The sequence below is a fragment of the Pseudorca crassidens genome, chromosome 8 (genome assembly GCF_039906515.1).
Source record: "Pseudorca crassidens isolate mPseCra1 chromosome 8, mPseCra1.hap1, whole genome shotgun sequence".
Classification (NCBI taxonomy): domain Eukaryota; kingdom Metazoa; phylum Chordata; class Mammalia; order Artiodactyla; family Delphinidae; genus Pseudorca; species Pseudorca crassidens.
The window spans coordinates 95,896,045-95,909,815 of NC_090303.1; the positions used below are offsets into that span (position 1 = coordinate 95,896,045).

At 42.3% G+C, this 13,771-nt stretch overlaps 1 protein-coding gene across 4 annotated transcripts in view; it reads right to left on the reverse strand.

The window, feature by feature from the left end:
• Window positions 1–13,771, reverse strand: part of TCAF1 (TRPM8 channel associated factor 1) — a 45,481-nt gene that overhangs the window by 11,708 nt on the left and 20,002 nt on the right. For all 4 annotated transcript variants that reach the window (XM_067747277.1, XM_067747276.1, XM_067747274.1 and 1 more), the window contains exon 2: window positions 7,872–8,505. In XM_067747277.1, the coding sequence (XP_067603378.1) occupies window positions 7,872–8,491 (620 nt within the window). In that variant the 5' untranslated portion in view covers window positions 8,492–8,505. The remainder of the gene's footprint in view (window positions 1–7,871; window positions 8,506–13,771) is intronic.

The following is a 13,771-nucleotide window of genomic DNA, read 5'->3' on the forward strand; positions in this document are numbered from 1 at the left end:
AAGGTATCACCCTACAAGATGACTCTCCACCTCCTTGAAGCACTAGCCATTAAAATCATTCAACTAGCTGTTCGTGCCCTGATTCCAAATTTACCAAACAACCTTGTGATAATAATAGTACTTCCCAGGATCATCTGCCTAAAGAAAGAAGTCACTGGCCAGGAAAACCAAAATCTTCTATTTTTTTGTGACATTCATATTTCTCTAGCAACATCCTAGTATATCTTTAATTTGCTGATTCTAAAGCAAAAAACATTCATTTTTAAATTTAAGTACTTTATGCATACAAAATTAAATAGAAAATGTTTTAGTTCTTTTTTTTTAATAGATCTTTATTGAAGGTGTGGCACATATATACAATGTAATATTACTCAGCCATAAAAAGAAACGAAACTGAGTTACTTGTAGTGAGGTGGATGGACCTAGAGTCTGTCATACAGACTGAAGTAAGTCAGAAAGAGAAAAACAAATACCGTATGCTAACGCATATATATGGAATCTAAAAAAAAAAAAAAGGTTATGAAAAACCTAGGGGCAGGACAGGAATAGTGACACAGATGTAGAGAATGGACTTGAGGGCTTGGAGTGGGACGGGGAAGCTGGGGTGAAGTGAGAGTAGCATCGACATAAAAAATGTAAAATAGTATGTAAAATAGTTGGCTGGTGGGAAGCAGCAGCATAGCACGGGGAGATTAGCTTGGTGCTTTGTGTTTTAGTTCTTATCACGAGTTCTGTTCATAAATTTCATGCAATTAATTGTTTTACAAGTGTAGTCAGTGAAGAGGTGATTTACGTTGGTATCAAGGTTTGTACATTAGCCTGTTACGACAAGATGAGCAATACTGAATGTGCAAAGTTAAGACCCAGACACTGCGTCACTAGCAGGACCCTAGATGCTCCCTGCTGAGTCGGAAGCATCGTCAGAGACCTGTCTGTTATTTCTGAGAGCCATGGCTTATATGCAGGGGGAGATAAATGTTTCATAAAAAACTTGAATTGGATTTTTACTTTTCTTTTCCCTCTCTGTTCTGAAATGAAACAAAAGTTATTAAAAAAAGACAATAAAATCATGATAGCACTACATTCACTATATTTCAAGAAGGGTGCAATCAGCAAGCTGGGACAGGAGGAATTTATAGGAAATATAAATCAAATGAAATCAGATTGATCAGAAACCCAAGAGAACAGAAGAGTCTGTAACTGCACATGTGTGAAAGAGAAGATCAAGAAAACAAAAGAACAGGGATTAATCGTCATTTGTGAAAACAGCTATCCTTCCTTGCCTTGTTCTCAATCTCAGGGTATTTCACCATTAAGTATGTTCTTAGCTATAGGTTTTTCAAAGAGGACTCATCACACTGAAGAAGTTCCCTTTTATTTCTAGTTAGCTGAAATTTTGTCATGATTTGACACTGAATTTTGTCAAAGGTTTTTTTTGGTCTGTGTACATCTATTGAATATATATGGTTTTTCTCATTTATTCTGTATTAACAGAATAATTAATTTGATATTTGAATGTTAAACCAGCCAAGCATTCCTAGAATAAGCCTTACTTGGTCATGATGTAGTATCCTTTTTATATATTGCAGTCTACTTACAATATTTTATTAAGAATTTTTGTATCTATGTTCATGAGGGACATTGTTCTGTAGTTTTCTTGTCTTGCAATGTCTTTTTCTAGTTTTAGCATCAGAGAAATAATGTTCTAATAAGTTACAAAAACTTTCCTCTCCTCTTATTTTCTGAAAGAGTTCATGTAGCGTTAGCATCAAAAAAGATACAGTCCAAACTGTAAGCAGTGATTACCTCTGGGAAGAATTAGTAAGAGGCAGAGGTGGAGGACGAAGATCTTTCACTTTTTACTTTGTATACTTTGGGACTATTTCTCTTTTTTCCTGTAAGCATATTATTTTGAAATTGAAAAAAGGAAAATGTGCATAAAAAGGAAAAGAAAACTGAATCGTGACTTAGCAATTTCTCTTCTAAAGTGGCATATCTTCCCACTTGAATTCACTCTCTAAAAACTTCTAATTTATTTTGTGAGAACCAGTTAATACAATTCTACTATACATGGCTAGGACTGTAGTAAGACGCTCAGAGTTAGGTAGGTATGCTCACCCCATCTCGCAGGGCCATGACCCTGACCAACACCTGCAGTTAGCATTCTATCTATCCTAGCAATGACCTCCAAAGACTTGTGGATCCTTGTTGCAAATAAGCTTATTAACATCTGTTCAGGTGTTTTTGTTTTCCAAACTTGGGGAGTCACATACACGCTGATTATCTTCAGGAATTTGGCAGTTCTCTTGTTGCATTTCGGCTTATTTGAAGTAGTCAATTTTCAAAATCCTGAAATCTTCATAATCTGAAATTCAAAGACTTTTCTATATAATATCCCTTGGCCATCTTTCAAATTGAAGTAGAGATGTCTATATACATTTATATATGTGTGTGTATATATATACATACGGCATACGGCATCAATTTAGATAACGTTTGCCAATTCAGGTTTCACAGGGGTGTTTTCAAGCCAAGGAGTTTGGAGCACGTGGACATTTCAGAGCATGACCACTGTTCGACATGCTTTTCTCTGCATCTCTGATGACCGTGAATATACAGGGATTACTGAAGACTGAAAACCAGTCTCAATGGAGTAATGGCTGAAATGAGGGCAAGGACCTTCTACTCCAGCACTTCCCATTTAGAGGGAGAAAGAGAGTTGAAAGCACACGCTAAGGTCACGGCGTGCAGTTGCTGGCAGCAAGCCCAGGTTTCCAGGTTCTACCGAACCTTGATATCACAAGCCCTCTTCCTACAACAGTTACTTGGTATTTGTGACTTCCTCCAGGCCTGGTTATTGGAGACGTTTCTGCTCTTCTAATTCTCAGATCTTTGGAAATCATTTTTTTGAAATAAGAAATAAAGCCTGAGACATAGCATATACCGAATAAATTGCTGGCTAAATGAATGGATGAATGAACACACATAGAACTAGAACTCTAACAGAAGCCTGAGATTTGTGTTGAAATGAGACAAGGGCCTTCTTAGCCATAAAACAGATTAAACTATTGTGGTTGATTCTCCCCAAACCTCCCTCAGATCGGTTATCTAATGATATGTTTAATCAGCATCAAGTCCCTTTATCGGTAAAGCCAATTCAGTGTCTAGTCCCTGTTTTGTTAAATGTAGAAAGAGGGTAAAACATGGCAATCCATCATGATGCTGCTGCCTCAGTTTGGTGGATGAAGTAGGAAAAATACCAGTTAAAATATCAATAGCTGGGCTTCCCTGGTGGCGCAGTGGTTGAGAGTCCGCCTGCCGATGCGGGGGACACGGGTTCGTGCCCCGGTCCGGGAAGATCCCACATGCCGTGGAGCGGCTGGGCCTGTGAGCCATGGCTGCTGAGCCTGCGCGTCGGGAGCCTGTGCTCCGCAACGGGAGAGGCCACAACAGTGAGAGGCCCGCATACAGCCAAAAAAAAAAAAAAAAAAAAAAATCAATAGCTTATACAACTGGAGAAACATACATGACTTGGGGCAAAGCAGCATAATGATGGCTGCCAAGTAATTTTCAGTGTTTGGAAATGATATTCATGACCTCATACGCTTACATTACCACAGCCTGAAGGGTGATGTCAAAATAATTAACGTGTTTTAGGTACTTTGAACATGTTTCTTAATTCATTTAATCCTCACAACCACCCTTAAAGGTAGTCATTGTTAATCCTGCTTTAGAGATGAGGCTTACTTGTGGCTCAAGGTTTTAGAGCAAGCACCAGACAGAGCTTGGGAACTTATTAAATTTGGCCTCCACTAAAATCTGTGCTTTTCCCAGTAGATATGAAATCTCTTACTAGAATCCTGAGTCTTGAAAAGAGGCTGTGTTTATGACAATGGATCCAGTGTTTGTTCAAATGAAATACTTAATAGAAAGAAGGTGGGACTGGTTCTGCATTTAAAGTACAATAGCCATTGCCCTCAGATCTGGAGATACAGTGGAGACCTCCGAGGATAAGCGGACGGAAGATTAGAAATTGTTCAGGGAACAGAGTACAGGCAGTGTGGCCACAGAGACAACATGGTGCCAGTGCTCTAAGTGCAGATCATGGTGCTTTCCAGGCAGGAAGTGAGGGCAGTGCCTATGAGACTTGTGTCCTGATATCTGCAGGTATTCTCACCAGGCTAAGTAGATCATCTGGTTTTATTATTTAGGGTTTTATTTTTCCATCATAAAATTAGTAACTTCTTCTGATAAAAATTTGATTCATCTTGATAAGACCTGTGGACAGTTTATTCTTGGAAGGTTCATCCTAATATCTTCTTTAGAATTTAATTTAGTAAGAAATGCACAAGTAGCAAGGTTAAAGCTATCTTAATTCACTCTCACATGTTCAAATATGGGTTTAAAAATAAATAAGATATTTGGGCAGAGTAACTAAACCCACAGGGACTTTCAATGTGAACCTGACAGCCTGTGATGGAAATAATCTTCCTTCTTGAATTCTAATAGAAGCATGTTGGTGTCTAGTATTGCTGAAAATGCGTTGATGATAATGTTATACAGTATTACATAATTACAAGAACACTAAAGAAAGATCCAAATCTTCAACAGTAGGCAAATGATTAAATAAATGAGGTATATACACTGGCATTTGCATAAAATGAATCAAGTATAATTTTAAAGATTACATAGAATGAAAAAGTTTATGAGCAGAATTCAAAATAGTATGTATACTAAGATGACAAGGGAGCAAAATTATGAATGAGTGGGGAAAATAATGTGCAAAGGTGAAAAGAGAGTTGTATTGTGGGTTTATTATTTAATAATTTTAAAATGAAAATAAAAAAAGAGATCCAGCAATGTTGAAAAGGTAATCTAAAAGAGTATCCAATGAAGAAAAATCATAATTCAAAAGTACAGTTGACCCTTGAACAACATAGGTTTGAACTGTGCAGGTCCACTTCTACACAGGTTTTTTTTTTTTCAATACTAAATACCACAGTACTGCACGTTTCGCAGTTGGTTGAATCTAAGGATATGGAACCGAAGATACAGGGGGCTGACTGTAAGTTATACGTAGATTTTCAACTGTGTAGAGGGATGACCCAAACCCTCAAGTTGTTCAAGGGTCAACTGTATTGGCAACACTGCACATGCATGTGTGTGTGCATGTTTCAGAAATATTAGAAAGGAAAGTGGAAAAAAAGTGATCTATTAACGAGTTAGAATTTTAAAAATATTTTCTGCTTATTAAATAAAAAAGCATTTGTGTGTCATAAAGATGTGGAAGATTTTAAATGTGATTTCTGAATTGCATGTGAAGCAAGGTAATGAAATATATGCCTTCTTAAAAAATTTGATAGGAAGTTTGAAAATTAAAGTTTATACCTGAAAATCATCTCTCAGTATCCCACAGTCAAGAGATCTACCTATTACTCACATTCGGGGCTTTCTTCTTATGTAATATTTTCTACATATAGCTATATTTTTTTTTAACAAAACTGGGAACATATTGAACCACCATTAGTATCCTATTTTATTTCACTTAATAGTATCCCCAAAGAGCTTTCCCTTGTCCTTAAATATTCTTGGAAACATAATATGTTTAATGGTTAGTTAATAATCCATTGTATAGTGTTCTATAATTTCTACTCTTCCCAATAACAAATAATGCTGAATTGCAATCCTTATACATGAATCTGATTATATCTCAGATTATTTATTTTTTAAAGTCCTATTTTAACAAATATATTTTCAAAGGTTGAGATTTAATTTACATAAAGTAAAATTCACACAATTTAGGTTTATAATTAATGAATTTGGATAAATGTATAGTTTGGTAACGACCACAACAAGAGGTGGGAGAAAGATAGGTTGATGCTGACCTTTCAGCATTGTTTTGATTTTTTGAACTCTGTGAATATATTACTTTGTAGAAGGAAGGAAATAAGGGATGAGCAAGGGAGAGGGAAGGAGGGAGGGATGGAACACACATACTGGGTGCTTGAGAGCTAATATTAAGGAAACTGGGGTGAGGAGGAGAGGTTTTTCTTTTCTGTTTTTCCCTACTCATCTCAACCTATGCATAGGTATTTCCTTTTTTTTTTTTTTTTTTTTGCGGCGCACAGGCTCTGAACGCGCAGGCTTAGCGGCCATGGCTCACGGGCCCAGCCGCCTCCGCGGCATGTGGGATCTTCCCGGACTGGGGCACGAACCCACGTCCCCTGCATCGGCAGGCGGACTCCCAACCACTGCGCCACCAGGGAAGCCCCATAGGTATTTCTTAATGTAGATAAGTTAAGAAATGTATATATGTGACACACACACACAGACATATATTCTCTTGTACCTTTTCCTTCTCTTCATTTCTTCTCAGCCAATTAACTTAGGAAATCATTGCTGCCATCTTGAGTCCATCCACAAGTCAAAAAATGACCCTCATAACATGTAAGTAATTCTATGATATACCTATCTGCACAAGCACGGAGTCAAGCGTTGCAGTGACGTCTTACCTAGTGAATAACCGACGCTAATAACCCATAATCTCCACAGGAGGTTCTATGCACGTCCCTTATTAAGTCTGATTTTTCCTCCTGCGTTAGCCTTCAAGTTGATTTCCCACGTGCACGCATGCACATACACACACACACACGATTTAACCAAAAGGCAAAAAATTCAGATTCAGTGATGATGAGAGATGATACAGGCATAGCCAAAGAAAAAAGAGGTATGATTTTGATAGCGAAAAACATCTGTTAAGGCAACTAAAGGGGATTACGTTGTTAAGAAATAGAATTACGCCCAAGTTTTACCTTCCTGGTCCTTAGAATGAAGATCACTAGTAAGCTGAAGTTTGAGCAATCTGATCAATCCCTGTGCCTCTGAACAGCTCTTTCCTCATTGCACATATGAGAATGGAGCTGTGTGGGGTGTTCCAGGAGTTCCATGCCAAGGAGAGGCCACAGCTCATTCCCTAAGTCTCTGTACTACCCTGGTGTACCGTCCTCACTCAGTCTACCTCGTTCTGCTCCCACCGGACAGAAATACCAATGCTCTTTGCTCCAAGGATGCTGAGAGTTTTCATGCACAATATAAGGTGTGGCCTCGTGTGATTTTTCTACTTCTGGGACTACTCCAGCTTCTCATCTCTCTCTTCATCCATCCAACACATGTTTACTGAGCACCTACTAACCTGCTCCATGTTCAGCACCATATGAGGTGCTGGAGCACAATGTGAAGGGAACAGGCTGGGCAAGGCCCTCAAAGAACTTTCTGTGTAGCCTGTCTTGGAACCCATCAGCTGCCTCCTTCATCCTCCATCAGCAGGTCTTTTGCTTCCAGAGATAAAAATCATCTCTGACTCCTAGATTTAAGACCTAGCACATAGAACTTATGCCATCTTTCTGGTATCTCAACTTCTAAATCCTCTAGTTTTTACTTCCATCCTAACCCTATCTGGCTGGACATTGCAAAACCTTTCGCACAGCTCTCTAGACTTTGTCTTACTGGACCCCTCGTGTCCGTCTTCCTTTGCCTTACACTTCAGTTGCAGGCAACCTTCACCTGTCACCTTCCTGGATTAGTCATGTGAACCCTGGGATTCAGCAATATATTTTACTAAACAAGATGCCGGGGGACATAATGGTCACTAAGATGTTTCTCCCCTCAAAGAGCTAAGTGATCTGGTCTGAGGAGGCAACAGGGATCCTGCCCCTCCTGCCCCTCAGGGTATTTTAATACTCTGGTTGATTTATGGCGAGTCCACGTTGAGTGCCAAATTCTCTTCTGTTAGCCTGGGAGTAGCCTGAAGACAAGAACCACCTTCTGCTTTTTAACCTGGGACCAGCTCCCCACTGGGGTGATGCACTCACCTAACTAAGACTGGGATCTTGGGCATCTTCTTAGAGACTTTAAAGAAACTCGTGTCCCCTTTATTGTCGGTGAAGTACACGCCGGCCACGCTGGTCACAAGGTTCCCAGGGAACGTGAACAGTACCCTTTCATCGTCGCCCTGGTTGGCCCAGTCCCAGGCTTGGCCTCCGATTAGCAAGCCCCCTCCACGTTTCATGAACTTGACCAACTTTTCAGTCATGGTTTCATTGTAGGCATCAATACAGTAAACCCCCAGGGAGTCTTTCACTTCTGGTTCAACCTTTGCCTCTACGCCAGAGCCCTCAAGGATTTTGGCCAGAGGTGCCAGGGATGGGTGTACACCAACAGAAGCCCCAGGGGAAGAGCAAAGCCAACCCACTGCATTGAGGAGGAAAGGAGTGAGCTGGGCCTCCACCAAGTAGTCCTCGTGGGACACCACCACCAGGCGGCCTCGGCCATAGGAAGAGGCAGCAATGAGGACCTGGCCCATGTCATTCACCATCACCGGGAAGGAGGCCTCTCCAATTAGAAGCAGTTCACATGGGATGGCATCTTCGGGGACATCCCAGCTTGTCACTCCATTCATAAGGGCCTCAAAGGCAGCAGACGGAGTCGCCATGGCTGGATCGGCTTCTGCAGAGAGGAAAGCAAAGACTCAGCCTGGTGAAGAATGGATAAACAAACAAGCCAAGAGTTCACTCCTCCAGTAGCTGGGGCAATTCTTCCCATTAAGCAGATGAGACCGACACTGTGAACTGACTCGAGCACTCTTCAGGGCCCTCAGTGTCTCCAATCCAGGAGACCCTGTTGTGCGCTGTCAGCTAACATTCTCATGGTCAGACTAAACAAGCTCGACATTTTGCATCACATAAGGAAGCAAACAGAAGTGAAGAATTCGGGCAGAATTGAGTCTCCAAAGACATATATTTAAGTACTAATTCCCGGCGCCTGTGAGTGTGATCTTATTTGGAAATAGGTCTTTGCAGATGTAATCAAGTTAAGGTGTGGTCATACTGGATTTGAGTGGGCTCTAATCTAATGACTAGTGTCCTTGTAAGAAGAGGATATTTGGACACAGACACAGGTACACAGGGGAGAGACACACAGGCTACGAGAACATGTGGGCAGAGACTGGGGTGATGTCTCTATGAGCCAAGGAATGCCAAAGATTGCTGGTATACACCAGAAGGTAGGAGAGAGGCATGGAACAGACTCTCCTTCAGAACTTCCAGAAAGAACCAAACCTGTCAACACTTGGATTTCAAACTTCTAAGCCTCCAGAACTGTTAGAGCAGGGGTCCCCAACCCCTGGGCCGCGGATCGCTACTGGTCTGCAGCCTGTAAGGAACTGAGCCGCACAGCAGAGGTGAGCGGCGGGTGAAGCTGCATCTGCCGCTCCCCATCGCTCCCCATCTCTTGCATTACCGCCTGAACCATCCCCGCCCCCCCGCCCCCCCCCCGCCCCCCCCCCCGCCGCCGCCCGTCCGTGGAAAAATTGTCTTCCACGAAACTGGTCCCTGGTGCCAAAAAGGCTGGCGGCCGTTGTGTTAGAGAATACATTTCTGTTGTTGTAAGCTACCCAGTTTGTGGTACTTTGCTGCGGTAACCAGTGGAAACCAACGCAGTGGTGTAGCATGCTATCTCCCCACCCCCACTCCTCCCCATTTGGCTTCCACACTGATCGTATTAATCTCAGTTTGGGGCCAGAATTTCAGTCTGAAAAGTCTGGGTCCTCATAGAGGGTTCTCTGGTCACAGTCATAGGCTGGGTAAGAGGAAAGCAGAAGTCCTCTGGCTTGAGTCCAGGTCCCAGACAATCAGAAGCAGAGGTAACAATTTATGAACTTACGGCGGATTCTTACTTGCACCTGGACATAGCAGAGAAAGGTGTGTATGTCTGTGGATGCGTACTCACAAAACCCCTCTGCTTCTTCACCACAAGCTCCCTGCTCAAGGTCTCTCTGCAGCCTGAACTCCTCCATATGCACTTCACTGAAGCACTTCCCTCAAGGACAGACGTGTTGAATAGTCAGGACATCCAGGCCTCACTGACCACTCGGTGGGTCTGGACAGTGCTGCTCTCCTGGTCCTTGAGGCTATTACCACCTCCAACCTTACGGCCTGAGCCAACCTCATCATGTGTAACCTCTCAAACCGCTTCATTCCTATCCTTCTCTTCCCTCTTCTGAACATGCAGATATTCTTTAGGTGTTTATCTCTGGCCCTTACTGCTTTTTTCCCTGTGAAAGAATATGCTCACTCAAGGTACTACGGCACAGCAATTACGAGCTTAGGCTCTGCAGTTAGGCTGAACTTAGCTTCCTCGTTCATTAAGTAGGGATAATACTATCTACCACATAGGACTGTTCTGAAGATTAAAGGAATAGCATAGGCTAAGTGCCTTTCCATTACGTATTATATATGGATCTATAGATATGTAGACACATATACGTGTTCAATTATTACATATATATCTTTGCTTAAAATTACTTGGTTACGAATAAGCTATTTAAGTATGTGCAAAATAGGGAATTATTGTAAAGTGAAAACAAATCTAACTTCATGTTAGATTTTACCAACACTGGATTAAGCATTTGTCGACTCTCGATTTTACAGGTTTCATATTGTGGAGCCAGTACTAATACTGATGATTGTTTAGTTCTCAAGGATTTCTACGGGCCCTTGGCAGAGGCCTTCCCTGTGCCTTCCCCAGGCCACAGATGCAAAGGCCCTGGTCCTGACATAAGCCATAAACTCAAGACCCCTATTAAAAGCACACTCTGCCATTTGTAACTGTCTCTGAAACTGAAAAGTCTTAAATTTATTCTTTTCCCTCCAAGTTAGCTCCTCTTGGGTAAAAACATAAGCTCGAGGTCCCTAGTTGTTAAAGAGGGTAACCTCCACCCCAGAGAACTACTGAGAAGATACAATCAGCAAACCGTTGGTTAATAAGAATCTGTCACGTCCCTGGCTCCTCCTGGGGTCCACAAACAGCCAGGACAGCAAACGGCAAGGAGTCACAGTTGTGTCCCTTCTCTCTTCTGATCCATGTCCAGCTGGTCACAGTGTCGTTCGTCCTTCACGGTTTCCAATCGCACTGCCATTAACCTAGTTTGGGTCCTCAGCGATTCATTCCTGGACTAAATGGACCCGGCTTCTAAGTCACCAGCATCTGTTCTCGCCTTTATTCTTCTACAGCCACTGATTGTGTTATTTCCCAGAAAAGAACCCCCCAGAGCTTCGCCTTTGCCCCCCGGGGAAAATCTGAGCTTCCTCTTGGGGTTTAAGGCCCCCAGGGCTGCCTGCTTCTTACTTTCCAGCATATCTCTTGCAGCTTCCAGGATACTTGGCCTTCCTGGACATGCCCTGCTTTCATTTTAGATTCTCTTTCCGTTCTCTTTATTCCTGTTCCCTCTCCCACATCTTTCAGGCCACTGAAATCCTACCTTTCTGAGAGAAAATATTCACAGAAAAGGAAACTTAATAAATCTATGCAAATAGGCTCAATATCACTAATCAGGCAATTTAAATACAATGTACGTTGCCCCTAAGATTGTCCAGAAAGAAGGGGGCAAAAAAGAAAGAGGAAGAGGAGGAGAGAAAGGTAAAGATAATAATGTCCAATGCCCCAAGGCTGTGGAAACACTAGCACGATCTGTTAGAAGGACTGAGAATCTGAAAGCAATCTGACAGTGGCAACTCAGTTTCAAAGGTGTGCCCATCTTAAGATGAGCAGGCCTACTGATAACCTTTCTTACAAAATAAGAACAGCAGTATTAAAGATATACGCACAAGGATGGTCACTGCCCAGCAAAACTGCAAATGGAGATAGATAAGTGAAAATCTAGACAGGGAGATAGATAAGATGGCAAACAATATTCTCTAGAACCATTTTTGACTCCCGTGGGTACAGGATCACTAACCCAAAGTCACGGCTACCCAACTTCCATGTAACCCCCGGATAGGCCATGGCACCGAACTTGAGACCCTGGGGCACAGCCCCCAGGCGGCCACCCATACACACGCTGTGAACGACTGCCATGCTGCCCCCAGCGCTGATACTCCAGACACACCCAGAGCAGGGAACTCGCAGTTCTGCCTCACTAGTTGTACTCCGAGCTAGTTCATGGGAGAAGAAGTATCTGTAGAGAAGTGACAAAGGGATGGACAGGTGGCCTGGAGATTTGAAAAGTAGGGGACAAGGGAGAAGAGGGGTGCTTTTCCTGCTGAGTCTCCCACCTGGTTCCTGGGCTTGACGGGTGGCCTGAGGTGCGTGGGGTTTGGGTGGAACCACCTGAGCGCCCTTCTCTCTGCCGGTTTTCCTTGTTCCTTAGTCTGATAGCAAGGCTCTGAGTGTGGCAAGACAAGCTTTGAGAAGGAGAATGCTTGAGAAAAGCATGATAATCTGTATTATAGAATACCACGGGGCTTTCATAAAGAACAGCGTTAAACCTATTTTTCTTCTACCTAGAAGAATGTCCTAGATATATCTGAAGTGAAAATTTCAAATTGCTATAATATGTAGGACAAAAACCCACCTTTGTATGGACGAGGTTACTAACAATAGTAGTGCTAGCAATTTTCGTAGTAGTGGCGACAATATAGTGCTCACCAGGTTGCAGGCATCATTATAAGCGCTTTACATACGTTATTTAATCCTGACAATAGACCTATGAGGTACGTACTATCACTATCCCAATTTTAAAAATGCGCAAGACCAAAAAACAAACAAAACAAAAAACCCGATGGCCAGAGAATTTGTTACTTGCTTAAGTCACATAGGTGGTAAGTGGATCCTTCATTCAAACCCAGGAAATCTAGCACTGGAGTCCATGTTCTTAAGTACCAGAAATACATAAGCCTGTTACTAGGATTTTATATAAACAGAAAACTATGGAGGCCACATTTCAACAAGCTAACACTGACTGCATAGGAAAGGAAGAGGTGAACAGTATTCTTTCTCTTTATATAAGTCTGCACAACAATCTTTTGAATTGTTGCATGTATTTCTATTACAATTAAAAATAGCACAGGTGTCATGAAGAACCTAGGGGTAAGACAGGAATAAAGACGCAGACCTCCTAGAGAACGGACTTGAGGATATGGGGAGGGGAAGGGTGAGCTGTGACAGGGCGAGAGAGAGTCATGGACATATACACACTAACAACCGTAGTAAGGTAGATAGCTAGTGGGAAGCAGCCGCATGGCACAGGGATATTGGCTCGGTGCTTTGTGACAGCCTGGAGGGGTGGGATAGGGAGGGTGGGAGGGAGGGAGATGCAAGAGGGAAGACATATGGGAAATTATGTATATGTATAACTGATTCACTTTGTTATAAAGCAGAAACTAACACACCATTGTAAAGCAATTATACCCCAATAAAGATGTTAAAAAAAATAGCACAGGTAATATAAATTCAATCAAGTAAACACATTAAATGATTGAATATATAAATGATTGGATTCATCAACTGATCCTATCTCACTCATTCTAAAATGTCTTCCTTCATCTCCCAAGTTGTGCATTTGTCCACCAATAAATGTGAATTCCTCCTCTGTGGAGGTTCCCTGAACTTTGTAGCTGGTTCTGTCCCCACTTTAACCAGCTATCAATGACTCCCACACACAATTTTTCAACCAAATGCTGCTTCTTTGTGCCTGAATCCCTGTTTGCCCTCCTAGCTTGGTGAGCGCAGATGGACATAGCCTGGGGTAATCTCTTATTTCTCCCCTTAAGTTCTTCATCCTTGGTTCTCCTTCTGTGGATCCTGCTTTCTCTCCCCAGGCCCGCTAACTAATGGAACCCAAGGCACTTCGGGAGTAGAAGGCACCTCAGGCACGACCTGTAACTCAAGGAGAGAGCTTTACAGATCCCTTACCCCTTCCACAAAGAGGCCCCAT